At 45.5% G+C, this 14,809-nt stretch overlaps 1 protein-coding gene across 1 annotated transcript; it reads right to left on the reverse strand.

Annotated features, from left to right (window-relative positions):
- Positions 1-891: 891 nt before the first annotated feature.
- Positions 892-4,676, reverse strand: TMEM30B (transmembrane protein 30B). Its single transcript, XM_014868506.3, has one exon. It carries the CDS (start codon positions 4,111-4,113, stop codon positions 3,052-3,054), a length of 1,062 nt encoding a protein of 353 aa, XP_014723992.1. The 5' UTR covers positions 4,114-4,676; the 3' UTR covers positions 892-3,051.
- Positions 4,677-14,809: the final 10,133 nt, after the last annotated feature.

Below are 14,809 nucleotides of genomic sequence, written 5' to 3' on the forward strand. Positions count from 1 at the left end.
ATTACACTGCACCTCTGTCAATATATCTCTCTGAGAACTTACTCAAGATTGTTGAGATCACCAATGCCAGGAAGAGAGCAACAGGCTTAACGTGAGGCAGAAAGGGTGTGGTTCTATATTGTGAAGTGATATTTGTTACTAAAGGAAATCCCAGACTATTATTCTGTCTCTGAGGTTTAACAATTGCATGGTCAGTAAATTGTTTACTTGATTTGATTCTGGAGATACCTGGAAAGTCTTTCTTGTTGTATTATTCTGTTTCCGGAGTTCCCACCAACCATGTTAGTTTCTCTTTCCTTTGTGGTTTATATCCCAAGGTAGGTCAAAGCACATTTCCAGTCCAGTTGTTGAGGTTCACTCTTTCCTGTGTCATCCCAGAAGACACAGGCCTAGCTAGGAAGCATTTACTGGACAACATGAGAATGCAAGCCCCGCTGGAACCCTGAGGTACCACACAAATGCTACAGCACCGGGATCTTCAGAGGAAAATGTTTCACATTTTTGTTTTTAAAGTTTCTGAGGCTTTGCTGTCCAAAATACCTGACAAGTAATTGTAATTTAGAATTTGAGTAAAATGCAGAAATGGAGAAGGCTGCTACAATCACATTCTTTAATAACTTTTGATACTAAATTTTTTTTAATGACCACATTTTAGCAAATTCAAACAATAGTTGAAGATTGTCTAATTCATACTATACATTGAGGTTGATATTAAGCTCAAATTCCATTTTAGGAAGGTAACACTGAAAGATTGAGCTTATTTTGAGCCTTATTCGGAAAGATGATTTTCTTACTGCAAGACAAATCTGCCAATAACAAGTGAGCAAAGTCATGCTGTTTGTGCCTTTAAGATCATAGTTCAAAAGAATTAAGCAAACATGATAACAAAGGTAAGACAAACATGACCTTTATTTTCTTTCAAAAACCCAGAGAAAGGGCCTGGGTTTAGCCATTGATATAATCATACTATCTTAAATTTTGTAGTCTCATTTAAAATTTTACAGCAATGGAATGAATATTGTAAAAATGATTGCAAGATACATGGTTGCTCTCAACTACATAGTAAAAAAATGTAGTAAATTCTCTTATCCAGCATAAAGAAGGGCTAGGCTAGCGAGCTGCTCAAACAAACATTCGTAATAAATAAAAATTACTCCATACACATAGAATGATCGTATTTTCACAGCCGAAAATCACAAGACACAATCTGATAATAAAACTGTGTCACATTCAGGAGTTGGGAAGCCAACACACCGGAATTACTAAAATATTTTTTGGTTTATGTCAATAGTGGGACAGAATCTCCTACATCACAACTGTTCCAGAAGATCTGAGACAGATGTCAGTGAACATGCATGCTGTCCACTGATCATTAATTTCCAAAGAACCAGAACAGGGTAAAATAAAATTAATGTAAACTATTTAATATAATTCAATATTTCTTCAACTACTAAAAAAAAATACTTTAAGGTCTTGCATTGCCTTCCAGGCATGAGCACAGCCAGGAGTGAGCGGAAAGGGGCTGTAACAGAGGGCAGGCACTGGGAATTCTGTCAGTCAGAATAACAAATAACTGTTTGCTTTCAGTAAATAAATGGGTTAAGATGATATTGCTAGGGTTTTGTTTTTTAAGTTCTGTTGCCATAAAAGGAAGGTTTTTAAAAAATTCTATTGCTTTTTAGAACTTTATATATATTAGAATGATTTTAGAGTAGTCAGAGTTTAATATTATGTCAAAGGGTCAAATAATTCTTAAGATTCTAGTTTACATATAAGACCATACTCCTTAGCATTCATTTAAAATAATTAGTAGAACAAACATGCTTCATTTGAGAACAGATTAAAAGTTTTCTTCTCAGCCCCAAGGGAGAAGATATGAAGGAAGGAAGCCCTTTCTCTCTAAGCAGAAAATAAAATTTCGATGACAAAGAGGACTGAATCTGGGGTCAGAAACACAGATCTGACTTTAGGGAAATCCCTTTCCTTCTAGGATCCCTTCCAGCTCTGATTCTTAGGTTAAAACATTCCCTCTGAACTGTACAAGCTGACCTGGCATTTTCAAGTTTCTACAGAGTACCCAGCAAACTGGTTTTTTAAATCTCTTACAGTCAAATATTAAATGAATTGATACAAACCCTGCCCTGCGAATCTGTATGCCAACTAGTGTTCTGGAGCTCGCAAGGGTTTTATATTCATTCTGCAAATTATGGAGAGCTTCTTATGTTCCAGGGGAGTGCTGAACCAAACCTTCAACATCATGATTGTCACCGCTCCTGGGAACAAATGACTACCTGAAAAACTGGACTCAAGTGGCTGCTTCAGGCCCAACCTCAGAGACAAGAGGAAATAGGGAAACACCCAGTAATCTACTTGCTCCCTGGCTCAGGGCAGTGATTCCCTAATTTGAGGGAATACAGGAGGAATCTCCAGATGGGCTCTTTAAAACACAGCTTCAAGGGTCTCACCCCAGCCTTCTTGGTCAGAATGTCTGGGGTGGTGCCTCCTAATTTATCCACATTTTAACAAGTATGTTGTCCCCCACCCCTCCATGTCTCTGCAGGTTATCTGTGGGCTTCCCTCTCGACCCCAACCTACTCCCACACGTTCAAAAAAGAAAAGAATACCACTGTACTGTAGTGGTAAAAGCTCTAGGGTCAGAGTCAGGAGCCAATGAGTAGCTGCCTGACCTTGAGTGAGTTATTTAACATTTCGAGGTCTCAGTCTCTTCATCGCATAGGCGTTGAGTAGGAGTCTACCATTCCTTCGGCTCTCAAACGTTACGGGACTTTAAGGCCCTAACAACACGTCACTCGGTAAATCCTAAAGGAGATGGGGAGAATTTGCAAGGATGTCTCACTCTGCAGTCCAAACACCCCAGCAAGATTCTGGTAGCCTCCAATTGGGTGTAATTCCTCTCTCTGGTCCACTCATCCACAGCAGGAGGAAAAGTGAGGCGAGACTGGAATTGCGTGAGGGGCGAAGGGGAGAAGCCAAAAGAAGCTTGCAAGAGAGTTTTGCCAAGAAGCAGGAAGGGTTTTTGGAAGGCAGGAATCACTGCTCGTCCTCGTCCTCGTCGTTCTGGTCCTGGTAGCGAATGTAGACGACCAGCATGACAAAGCCCGTGAGGATGCAGAGGGAGCCGACGACCAGGTAGGCGATGCCCAGGAAGGGGTTCTTGCCGCCCATCCACGAGATGCTGCTGAAGATGAGGCGCTTGTGGCCGCCGAAGGCGCGCACCGGGTAGTTGTAGATGATGTTGACGCAGTAGGCGCCCCGCGGCAGCCCGGCCGAGTAGTTGCCTTGGCGGATGCGCGCGTACAGCTTGCGGAAGGTGGGCAGCGCCGCCGTGCGCATCCACACCACGAAGTCCTGGTTGATGAAGCCGGTGTTGTTGGGGTCGGAGCTGAGGTCGTAGACCGGCCGGGGCCAGTTGGGCGGAGGCGCGGTGCCCTGGAAGGCCAGCGCCAGGCTGCCGTTCACGAGTGGCGGGTTCCGGAACTTGACGTGGTAGTCGGTCCACCAGGCGATGCCGGTGCGGTCGAGCGGCACCTCGACGTAGGGCCCGCCGGGCTGGCGCTGGTGCCACAGCGAGAAGGAGTCGTTGAAGAGGCTGTTGGCGATGGCGCCGCAGGGCGCGATGGGCAGCCCGGCGGCGCTGAGCTGGTAGGGGGCGCACTCGTTGACCGGGTGGTGCAGCGCGCTCGGCAGCCCGCTCAGCTGCGCGTCGTCGCGGGACACGCCGTAGCGCCGGTTGTTCTGGTAGAAGTTGGAGAGCTCGTAGTAGAGGTACACCGGGCCCTGGAAGAGCTCGGGCAGCGCGAAGCACCAGGCGCACGAGCAGCTGGGCGGCGGCGCGCGGCCCTGGCCGGCCTGGGCGCACGCCGAGCAGTTGCCGGTGCCCGGGTTGCCCGTGTAGTCGTACTCGAGCTCCTTGATGCCGTTGGACGAGTAGTAGAGGCCCAGGCCCAGGCCGATGAAGGCCAGGCCGGCGCAGAAGAAGAGCGGCAGCGCGATGCCGGCCGAGAGCAGCGGCTGCCAGGCGGGGAGACGCTGCTGCGTGAAGGCGGTGTTGTCGGGCTGGTGGGCGCCGCGGGCCGTGGCGCTCCAGGTCATGGCGGCCGCGCGGGGACCGCCACACGGCCGGAGGGACGCACAGACGGGTCCGCCGAGCGCCTCCCTGCGGGCAGCCGGGGCCACGCCGGGGGCGGGCTCCCGCCGGCTCAGGTGAGTTCTTGCGCGGGCCCCGCCCCCGGCCCCGCACAGGTGAGTCTCCGATCCAGGTTCTCGGTGCAGCGACAGACCCCTCAGTTCCGCCTCGGCCCAGGTGACCCAGGCGGCTCCGCCCCTGCTGCCGGTCGTCTGGAGCCCGCCCCGCCTCCGCGGAGGTGAGCCGGCGGGCGCGCCGCTCCTCACCTGTGGCCCGAGGCTTGCGCTTCCTCTTGGGCCGGGGCGGGGCGCCAGCTCCTCCTCCCCGAGCAGAGTGGCGGCCCCGGGCTGCCTCTGAGTGGCTCTGCCTTGCTCAGGTGCCACCTTCCCTTCCGCCTTCCAGGTGACTAGAGTATCTGGGCCAGTCCTTCTCGAGATCACAGGAGCTGCAGCCTCCAGCGCAAAGCCCCGCGGAGGGACTGCACCGTGGTCCTGGAGACTGGAGGATTTCAGGCCGTTAATCCTCTTTTATCTGAAAAAAATATTTTAAAAAACAGTGACTCTAGACCCTCTAGTCTTTGTAGGTTAACTTATGGGCCCCTTTTCAGTCAACTTTCAGCCACAAATTGTAATGCCCAGGGGATTACACTATGATAAATCTGTTACTAATTCAATACCTGCATTCAAATTCTAGTATTTTTTTTAAAGGGAAAATGATTTTCTGGCCACGTGATGCAGTCTGGCTGTATAAGTAAGAAAAATAGATAGTTCTCTGAAAATAAAATGACTCAGAATCAGAGACTGCAAGAGGTTCAGAGCCTTTAAATATCTCTCTAGCTGGTGGAGAAGCCACACAAGGAGAAAAAGGCGCTGGACTACGTGTGATTTCTTTTTCTTTTCAGATTGTTTGCCTGACTGGAGAAAGGCCTGATCCCAGGTCCCAAAAGACCCGGGCTTCTATCCACAGTCAAGGACATTGGGATGTTTGGCCAAAGGAGGTGAATTACAAGGATTTATAGGGCTCACTGTAAAGAGAAACCATTGCTTATATTGTAAAGAGAACATTGCTGGGGATTCTGGTTTTCAGTCATTCAAACTCCATTGAAATTTGGAAAGTTAAAATACTTGCTAAATTAAGCAACAGGAATTTTTTAGCGCCTTCTAAGTGTTCAGTCCTGTGCTAAGCAATGTAGAAGACAAAAGAGATTTAGACTAAAAAGGACCCTTGACCTCAAGGCATTTGCAGTCTGATAGGGGCTATATTACTCAGGAGTAAGAAAGAACCAAAATAGCCAATAGAAAGCATATAATCAAGTACCAAGTGGTACTTTATGAGAATGATACTAAAATTAAAAAGTAATACTATTTTAATAATGAGAAACTCATTCCATCTTCTTGAGTCTAATGAATGTAGGTTGGAAGCTTTAGCTGTAAGAGAATACTGAGGGAGACCGGCATGACTTGAATCCCACTCCCCTCGCTTCCAGTCATACCCTAGGAGAGGAAGTCCCAGCACTGTCAACAGGTTCTTCCAGTGTGACCCGGTCTCTACCACACCTTTTTTCAATAAGATAAAAGAATAAGCAGTTCTCTCTACCCTTATGGTTGAGTTCCAGCCATGCGTCTATCATTGAGTCACCAGTTGGCCTGATGTAGAGTCCACAAAACTAGTCTCCAGGAAGGAATCAGTTCTCCAAACTTAACCTGGTCGATCTTAAGTCTAAGGACTGCCATGCCACCACTCCGCTGAAAGTGCGAGCCCTCCTGTTGAGCCAAGACCTTCCCTGCTCGTGCTCTGCCCTCCCTGGATGAGCCGAAGGCATGAGTTTGTTCATTCTGCTAAGGTAACATCAGTGTCCCAAAAGCTGAAAGAAGAGAATATTTCAAGATAAGGAATGTCAACAGGGTGAAACACAGCTGAGGAAAGGAGCCATTGGATTTGACTTCTGGAACAATTTGGTGGTGGGGTGGGAGGGGTCAGGCTATATGAGAGGAGGGAAAGGGGAAGTGGAGACAGCCGAGGTAAGACAACTTTTTAGAAATGGGGTTGCGGGGGGAGAAAGGCAAGTGGTAATCATTTAGAAGAGTATGTATCCTAAAGGAAAGGCTTCCTTATAGATGGCAGAGTTTATTCTCAGAGAAAAAGAAATAGTTCAGGCAAGGTTGAAGAGAGAGGTGACAAGCTCATGCATGGGACAAAGGCTGGAGCAGGCAGGAGGTACTGGGTCCAGAGAACAGGTGCGGGGTCACCTCACTTCTGAAACTGGAGGGCAGGGAGTAAGGATGAATGCAGAAGGCAACTGGGCTGGGGGGCTCTGCTCAAGGAGAGGTTTTCCTTTAAGACTTTTCTTCTGTGCAGTAAAAGGCAAGATTGTCCGCTTGAGGGAGGGGAGGGCAGGTGTGAGATGTAGGGAGGAATGTGAGGAGGGGGCAGGGAACTGGCCAGGGACATATGAAAGGATGTTGGGTGGCTTTGTCTAGGGGAGTCCTGCAGCCCAGTCGGGGTGGTTCGGGGCAGGTGAATTGGGAAGATAAAGATATTGCAATTCTTGTGGAGAGGGTGGCTAAAGTGATAGGTCTTAGTATTTAAGCTGAATGGCAAAGAAAATGAAACCAAGTGGGTGGATCGAAAGAAAACGTAAGGACCAGGAGACTGGCAGTCCTGACAATGTTAATGAGTGGGTGGCAGGAAAGCTGGGAGGGGAAAAGCCCTGGTATGAGATGGGATGTTAGAGACATTGGAGGTGGAGCAGTGCTGAGATCTACGTATGTGTCATGTTTCCTCTACCAGCTCCTGAGTTCTGAGAGGTCGAGGACAGATGTATGGCTGTGTCCCTCAGAGCTCACTGTATAAGGAGGGTTCTGACCGTGTGCCTTTCATTTGATTACACCTGTTATCATGATGCATTAAAGGACACTAGGATCGTGGCAACTCTGCTCAGTGCCAATAAAGTAAGGAAATGAGTTCATTCTAAACAATTCTTTTTTGCATCTCTTTATTTTGAAGGGAACTCAAAAAGGCATTCCCAATCCCAATCCTCCTAAAATCACCTCATTTTTCCATTTTATCTTCTGGATTTTATCCATATAAATATATAATTTTTAATTGGTTGTAATTATGATAAAAATACAATTATTGTCATTCAACTTGTTAAATGACCTCCTTTTGGAATGAGATAAAGAATAAAATATTTCTCATGTTTCTTGGTGGTCTTCATAATTTTCTTAATGGTTCCAAAATTCATGGGTCTACCATATTTAGCTACTGTCTTATTGTTGGGCACGTAGGTTATTTCCAGTTTCTTAGTATTCCAAAGAATATGGTAGTGGACATCTTTTTGTATATAACCTTTTCTTTTAGATTATTTCCTTAGGATAAATTTCTAAAAGTAGGAAAGGGGCTTAAGTGTTAGACTCTTTAAAGATACATGCTGCTAGAGTCTTTGACAGTCACGACAATGTATACTTTGCTACTTTCACCAACAAAACCAATTATTAACCAGAGAATATCTTTAGTTTATGCTAGTAAACTATCAGATGCCAGGAGAAGCAGTGGAGGGCAGGGGAAAGAATGCTGCCTGACACTAAGGAAGTCCAAGTTCTACTGTAGAGTTCATCAGGTAATAACTGTGTGACCCTGGTCAAATTGTTTAACTTCTCTGGTCTCCTGATTGCTTATCTGTATGAGTACATTTGCCAAAATGATGGTGAACTTCTTTTTCAATGCAAAGATTTCTGTTCCTAGTCATCTCAAAAGGTCTTCCTTACACTCATTGAATAGTTAGCATTTATTGAATACCTACTGTGGGCCAGTCACCCTCCAAGCACTTTATATACATTATCTCATCTAAGTCACACCACAAACCTTAAGGCGGTGGGTACTATTATACCCATTGAACTGATGCAGAATGAAGATTTAGGCTAAGGAAATGGAGGCTGGCCAAGTGGTCAGAGGTAAGTGGAAGATCGGGGAATTTAAGGTCAGCTTAATTCCAGCATCCTGCATTCTCAATCACTACACTACAATGCCTTGGTATATTTCCTCTTAAAAGAACCCAGAAGAATGCAACCTTGAACCAGTTTTTAGTGTTGCAGGTCTTCCCTTATACCCCAAAGATAACAGAATTCTTTTTATGCAGAGTCTCAGAACATCTGAGTTGCCCTTATTTTTGTTCAACGAAAGCTTTTGTCTTGAAGCCAAGTTTTGTTTAGCATGTCTACTTCTCTTCTAAAGTAAAAATAACTTCACTTGTCTGGCCATACTCCATTTTTGCATTTATTTCACTTAATTCATGACTATTTATCTTACTGTAATAGAGCCAGGGTTTTTAATTGGCATTCCCTTGTATAAGTTTATACTGCTCAGGATTGTTGCTTATTACTCTGCCCATGGGGCAGCTTTTATTTAAAAGGAATCACATTAAATTGCTTCATAAAATTACAGCATGTGTTCAGAAAAGTTTTAAAAAATCCACTGTGCCTGGACTTCATTTTTCATTAAGAACTGTATTTAGCAGACTTCCTGTTTCAAAAATTATGGGGTGGTACCCCCTAGTGGAAGATGCAGAGAAACTTCAGTGAACAAGTATGGTAGGCGCTGGAGGTACAACAGACAGACAGGAATTCGGCCCGCTCCTTGCTGTAGTGTGATGGTTCTTTTGTCACTAACCTACTGAAAAATACTTGTCCATTGTGAGCTCAGTTGGGTGAGTTGTGCTGCAAGGGGCAGTATAAAATGCAAAATGGGACTGAGATAGGGGACAATAGGTCTTAAGTGGCACAGCCATTGGGCTTGGGATGGCCAGGTTAAAAGATAGTGGATAAACCAGCAAGGATGGCATTGGACTTGAATGGTGTGGATGGAGTTTGGTTGTAGGGGTTGTGCTTGGTGAGTTGGCAGAGAGAGACCTAAAATAGGAAGATGACAAGTCGGGCGACAGAGTTCAGACAGAGGGGAAGGAAGAGCTCTGTAACTGGAGATCAGAAAGGAAGTTAAAACAGAACTGGACTGTCCAGTGTGAAGGGTGAGAGAGGGTATATATCCAGGGTGAGGCCTGGAGCAGGGAGGGCAGACAACGCAGAGTAGTGTCTATGAACCAGCCCATCTGTGGAGGCTAGAGGCCACCCGCCTCCGCCAGCCCCTGTTCCTGAGGGAGTGAAACTCGCTGGTTGGGGATGGTCTCACTGAATACTCTAATATACATACTGGCTTTCCCCTTCACGCAGTGACAATACCTATTTGAAACTTAGGAATGCCTCACTTATGTATCAGGAGTAAATAGTTAACCATTTAAAAATTTTCAGAAAGTTTTCAGATTTGGGGGCTGGCCTGGTGGCGTAGTGGTTAAGATTGTGTGCTCCGCTTTGGTGGCCCAGGGTTCGCAGGTTCAGATCCAGGGCGCAGACCTAGCACCACTTGTCAAGCCACACTGATGGCAACCCATATAAAATAAAGGAAGACTGCACAGATGTTAGCTCAGTGCCAATCTTCCTCTCACACACACACAAAAGTTTTCAGATTTGAAATTGAATAAAGTAACTGTCTGTTGCCATGTCAGGGCAAAGCCACGTGTTCTAACGTCCATAAATGAGGAACGGAGGGCTGACATCCTGGGAAAAGCAAGGTGCCTAACAAAGATGTGCTTAGATGCTCTTCCCTGTTTGATAGCATCAATAAGCTGAATAAACATACTTCAAATTCCATTACCTAGGACACTGATTCAAATGTTTAAATACCTTGGCCCAGTACCTGGGAACTTGTACTTGCCATGTGTGCTGATCAATATTGATTTGTTAATATTCAATCTGGAGATTGTATACCCACAGATTGTTGCAGGGGCCCCTGACCTTTCTCTCTGAACAGTAACTCTGAATTCGTGGTGGTTGCATTTAAATTTTTGGTTTTCTGTCCATAGGACGAGTACCGTGAGGATAGCTGCCTTGTGTCAACTTCTAAACCAAAGTTTGGGAATCTTAAAGGGACCAAAACCCTAGATGACATCTTATCCAGTGGTTCCCAAACTGGCCAAGTAGCAAAATCACTGGGGATGAGGCAGAGTTTAAAAAGACACATTCCCTAGAGCCTTCTACTCGCCACTAAGGCACACTCTCCGGGGTCTGGCACCCAGGAAGCTTACTTAGAGCCATCTGATGAGCACCCAGTTTTGGGAACCACTAATCTGCTCCAGCCTCATCATCCATTTGGGGATTCTCTTTGATCTCAGTCAGAGATTTCTGCGATGTCAGGAACAGAAACTTACTAAGTCAACTTCAGTAAAGGGGTGGCTGCTGTTCAGAGATGAGGAGCGTTGCAGAGGGAAGGACCTGAAGGAAGCGTAGCTGGCTCTCACAGGAGGAGAAGGTCACCGGGCAGCTCCTCTCTCTCCGCATTGTTTCTTGTCGCTGCTTCTCTCTGCACTGCAGCAGGACCCCTTCTTCTGTGCGGCTGTTAGCGTCCACATCTTGGGCTCACCTGGCTTTGGGTTGCCATAGCTTTGACTTAGGCACCCGTGTGGGTCATCTTACAGCTCCTCTATCATGTCATGTCCGTTAGTTCAAGAGAGACTCCGGCTTGAGCCAGGGGTCTAGCCCTGGTCCAATCTATTGTGGCAGGGGTGGGGGAAGGGTCTCATGACACGCATGGCTGCCTACATCCACCTCTTCAGTAAAAGTTGAAGGGACTCTTCCAGAGGACGGGGTGTGGCCTGGCTAAGCACTCAAAGGGTGTCCATCATACCTTTGTACCTTCCCAGCTAGGGGGTCATTTGGGCTCCACTTGAATACTTCTTGTGACAAGGAACTCACCATTTTGTGAGATCCACTCCTGGTCCAGTTCTGAGTATTCAACAGCTTCTTTGGTAATGACCATCATGTACTCTAGGTTCATTCTCCTGAGTAATACAGAATAAACTTATTCCTTGCCCTTTAAGAACTCCAAAGATGGCTGTCATGTTTATCTCAAGATTTTTATTTCCAGACTGTACGTGGTCTGGTCTTCTTCCTTTGCACATAGCTTGACTTGGTAGATATTCTTAATAAGAATTTGCTTACTTATATACAATAACGTTTTTAAAAGGATTGAGGTGACTTTAAAATATGCAATAGAATAACATACAAAAAATACGTTAAAACAAAGCAATGAATGCAAAGGGAATACATTTTGTAAAATAAGGTGGAGCTGAGCGAGAAGTTGGTTCATGAAGGAGCTATCATGAAACCCTGTGGCTTGCTGGGGGTGGTCTGCGGGTTTGCTTCCTAAGCTTGCTAGTGGTCAGCCCAAAGAGGGAAGGATGAATCACTGCATCCCCGGGAGAAAACGAACCATGAGCTCAGAAGAATTTAAATGTTTTCTGGTGCAAAGAATAGCAAACATTTTCTCCTTGGGCTTCTCCCAGAGAAGAAGTTGTAAAACCAGGTAAACAATATCTTTAATAACATCCTTGCAGTAAATATTCTAGTCATTTCCTAGGACTGTTTCTTGGAACATCTGTCAGAGTGAGATAAAGTGGTGCTTGGTCAAAGCACAGTGCAGTGAAGCCGTTCTAGGGAGGCCCCGCCATCCAGTCTGGGTGTGCCACTCTGTGGTTCTTGGCCCCAGTGCCTATGGATGGGTGTTAGAGGATCTAGCAATGGTTTTCAAGCTGTGCTCTGGGGGGCCCATCAGTGGTGGGACTTCAAGCTTTCCATCCCTTCCTTGCATCCCATTCTCTGACCCTGGGCTTCTAGAAAGATATGGTTTGAACAAAGATTCTGTGGTTCAAAAATAAGGTTGAAAACTACTGATATAAAAGAATGGGTGTGCTGCTATGCTTCAGGCAATCCTCCGTAAATATTGCTCATTTTACAAAGTTTTCAATAGTCAAGGAGCAGCAATGAGCTCCAAGATCAAACATCCTGATAAATTCCTAGACCACAGAGCTACTATGTTACCAGTTAAACTCAGAGCCATATGTTTTAATAATCAAGCAAGCTAGGGAGGGATTGACAACTCCTTATTAAATCTGAGGTACCTAACAAGGCCATATGGTGGACAGAAGGCCGTTGCTCCTCCTCTTGGAGGTGGGTTAAGGAAGGACTGCCTGTCAGTGCTCAGATTCTCCTTTAGAAATAATTTGGTATTTGCTCTAACAAGACAACACACAGACTACAGCCTCAATGATTTTAGCTTGAAAAAAATTTGAATCTCTTATCACTAAACACCCATTTTATCCATAAACAAACCTCAGTAAATCACTCGTAAAACATCTAGTTTTTATACTGAGAAGGGTATACATAACTTTAAGAATACAATATGGATAAAACTAGGAAGTTGATGGTTTTAGATTTAGAGCAACTGGCTTTTATTTGTGATGATAATAAATAGAATCAGCTATCTATTAATGCCCTTCTGGTTCTTGATACTAAAACTATGGCATTGATATACCAGAGAAAGACCATCTCTTTATTCCTTGTAATTAGAGTAAACACTGTGTCTGATCTATCGATGGACTGTTATCCCTGACCTTGAAACACAGTGGTATTAAGTGCAGGTTCCTTCTAAGCCATGCAGCTGAGGATGGGAATGGGCCTGAGGAATCAACACTGAGCTTGTGTATCTCGGCCTATAACTGATTTCAGTCCTCAGAGTCAAAGATCATGGAAAGATCAATAAAAGTGCCAAGCACTCTTGGGTTTTTCTTATCAAATTGCTCCACAAAGTTGGCAAAGAGTTTGATAATGATCAGTGGTGAATAGCTGTGCCTGTAGCTGACTTTGTATAGAACATTGGCCCAAGAATCCCAGAACTTACAATTTATCAAGCAGGAAAGTGACATACATTTTAGATAGATGACCTAGTAAATTAGGAGGAGACTAAATGATTGTCCTTAAGAAAAATGTAATAGACTAAACTCTGGTCCAATCAATAAGGAGAAGTTTCTTTTTTTTTTTTGAGATTGGTCCTGAGCTAACATCTGTTGCCAATCTGAAAGCTCCTCAGTACATAGATGTATGTTCTAGTTGTGGTCCTTCTGGTTCTGCTATGTGGGACGCCACCTCAGCATGGCTTGATGAGTGGTGCTAGGTCCATGCCCAGGATCTTAACTGGTGAAACCCTGGGCCGCCTAAGTGGAGCATGCAAACTTAACCACTTGGCCACGGGGCTGGCCTCAGGAGAAATTTCTCATTAAAATACCACCAACAAGAGCCAGCCCTGATGGCCTAGTGGCTAAAGTTCAGCACGCTCCACTTTGCAGTCTGGGTTTGGTTCCCATGTGGAAGCATACCACTCGTCTGTCAGTAGCCATGCAGTGGCAGCAACTCACATAGAAGAACTAGCAGGACCTACAACTAGAATATGCAACTATGTACAGGGGCTTTGGAGAGGAAAAAAAACTACCGCCAACAAGAGGTCTTCCTATCTATTCACAAAATCACATGATAACTCAACCTTTTCTAAAAGAGACCTGTGGGAATAGTATATATGCATGAGGATCCCTATGTATCCCCAGTTGCAGATGATTGGAGAGTGAAAATGGGAAGTTGCAAAATTAATCAAATGTAAGCTAATCTTCATTAACTTCCCAAGTTGGCAGCAGGAATCTGTTGGGGCAAAACCCTAAAATGCCTGATTGACCACAGCTGCAAGGACTGATGGACCTTCCACTCTGCAGAGGGCCTGCCAGCTGGTGCTGAAAGCAGAAGCATCTGGCTACCAACAGGACCTCTTTACCTCAACTCAAGTGACTGTGGCAGGGACAGCACCACAGAGCCCAAAAGTCTGGCAGGCTGGGGAGCAAGGATGACAGCCACAAAGAACAGGCTTGTGAAGGACTGGTCCCAGGTCTTCCATCCAGACACAGAAGAAAGACCCCCTCATTGTGCCCCCCCCCCCCGCCCCGTAGGTTCATGCAGCCCACCTCTGGCTGTCCTTACGTCCAATGGACATGACATCTCATCTCAAGATTAAAATGGCAGAGTCGCCCCTGCCCGCCTCATACACACACCCGACACTTGCCAAGGAGACCAAATCACTTGATTCTCAAAACACCTGAAGATAAGATCTTTTTTTAGCACATAAGTTAGCTAAGATCACAGCTCTCTATTAGAAGTGATCTGTGGGCAGTCAATCTTCTCCAAGAGTTTTATTTAGCTCGATTTTAAAAATGTGCTAAATGACAGGAAAGAGTCTTCCTAGGTCAGTCTCTGACCCATCTGCAAAATGAGCGCAGTCAGCCTCCGCTTGCAAGCTGTGGAAAGTTAGTGCCCCAGGCAGCACTCACAAGCTGAGCTGCACGTTGGGACTTCTCCCAGGAGAATCTCACCGGGAAACTACTACAGACCCCGCCTACGAATACACTGCATGACCAAGCTCTTCTGAGGTAATGGTGTGTTGTGTTGAGTGTTACATTTTACGTATTCCTAGGGGGCCATTTATAATTGTTATTACTTATGTTATTCAGTGATCGCACTACACCGTGTTTGTTTGTTTGTTTTTTTGATGCCTGACTGAGGTGGACAGCTCAGTCAACTTGCCTGCCCCACCTTAATCCCCTCCTCAGAGTCAGTACACTTCCCACGCCCAGAAATGTGAGATTTTGACAGAGACACACTAGATGGACACTGAAGTTTTATATCAATTTAGGGTCATAATTCCCATTTATTACCATGATTTATGTTTTGATTC

Source organism: Equus asinus, chromosome 7, assembly GCF_041296235.1.
Source record: "Equus asinus isolate D_3611 breed Donkey chromosome 7, EquAss-T2T_v2, whole genome shotgun sequence".
In the NCBI taxonomy this organism is placed as follows: Eukaryota; Metazoa; Chordata; class Mammalia; order Perissodactyla; family Equidae; genus Equus; species Equus asinus.

Bases quoted from the DNA above. Each gene is read 5' to 3' on its own strand.
- TMEM30B (XM_014868506.3), bottom strand. From the start codon at position 4,113: ATGACCTGGAGCGCCACGGCCCGCGGCGCCCACCAGCCCGACAACACC.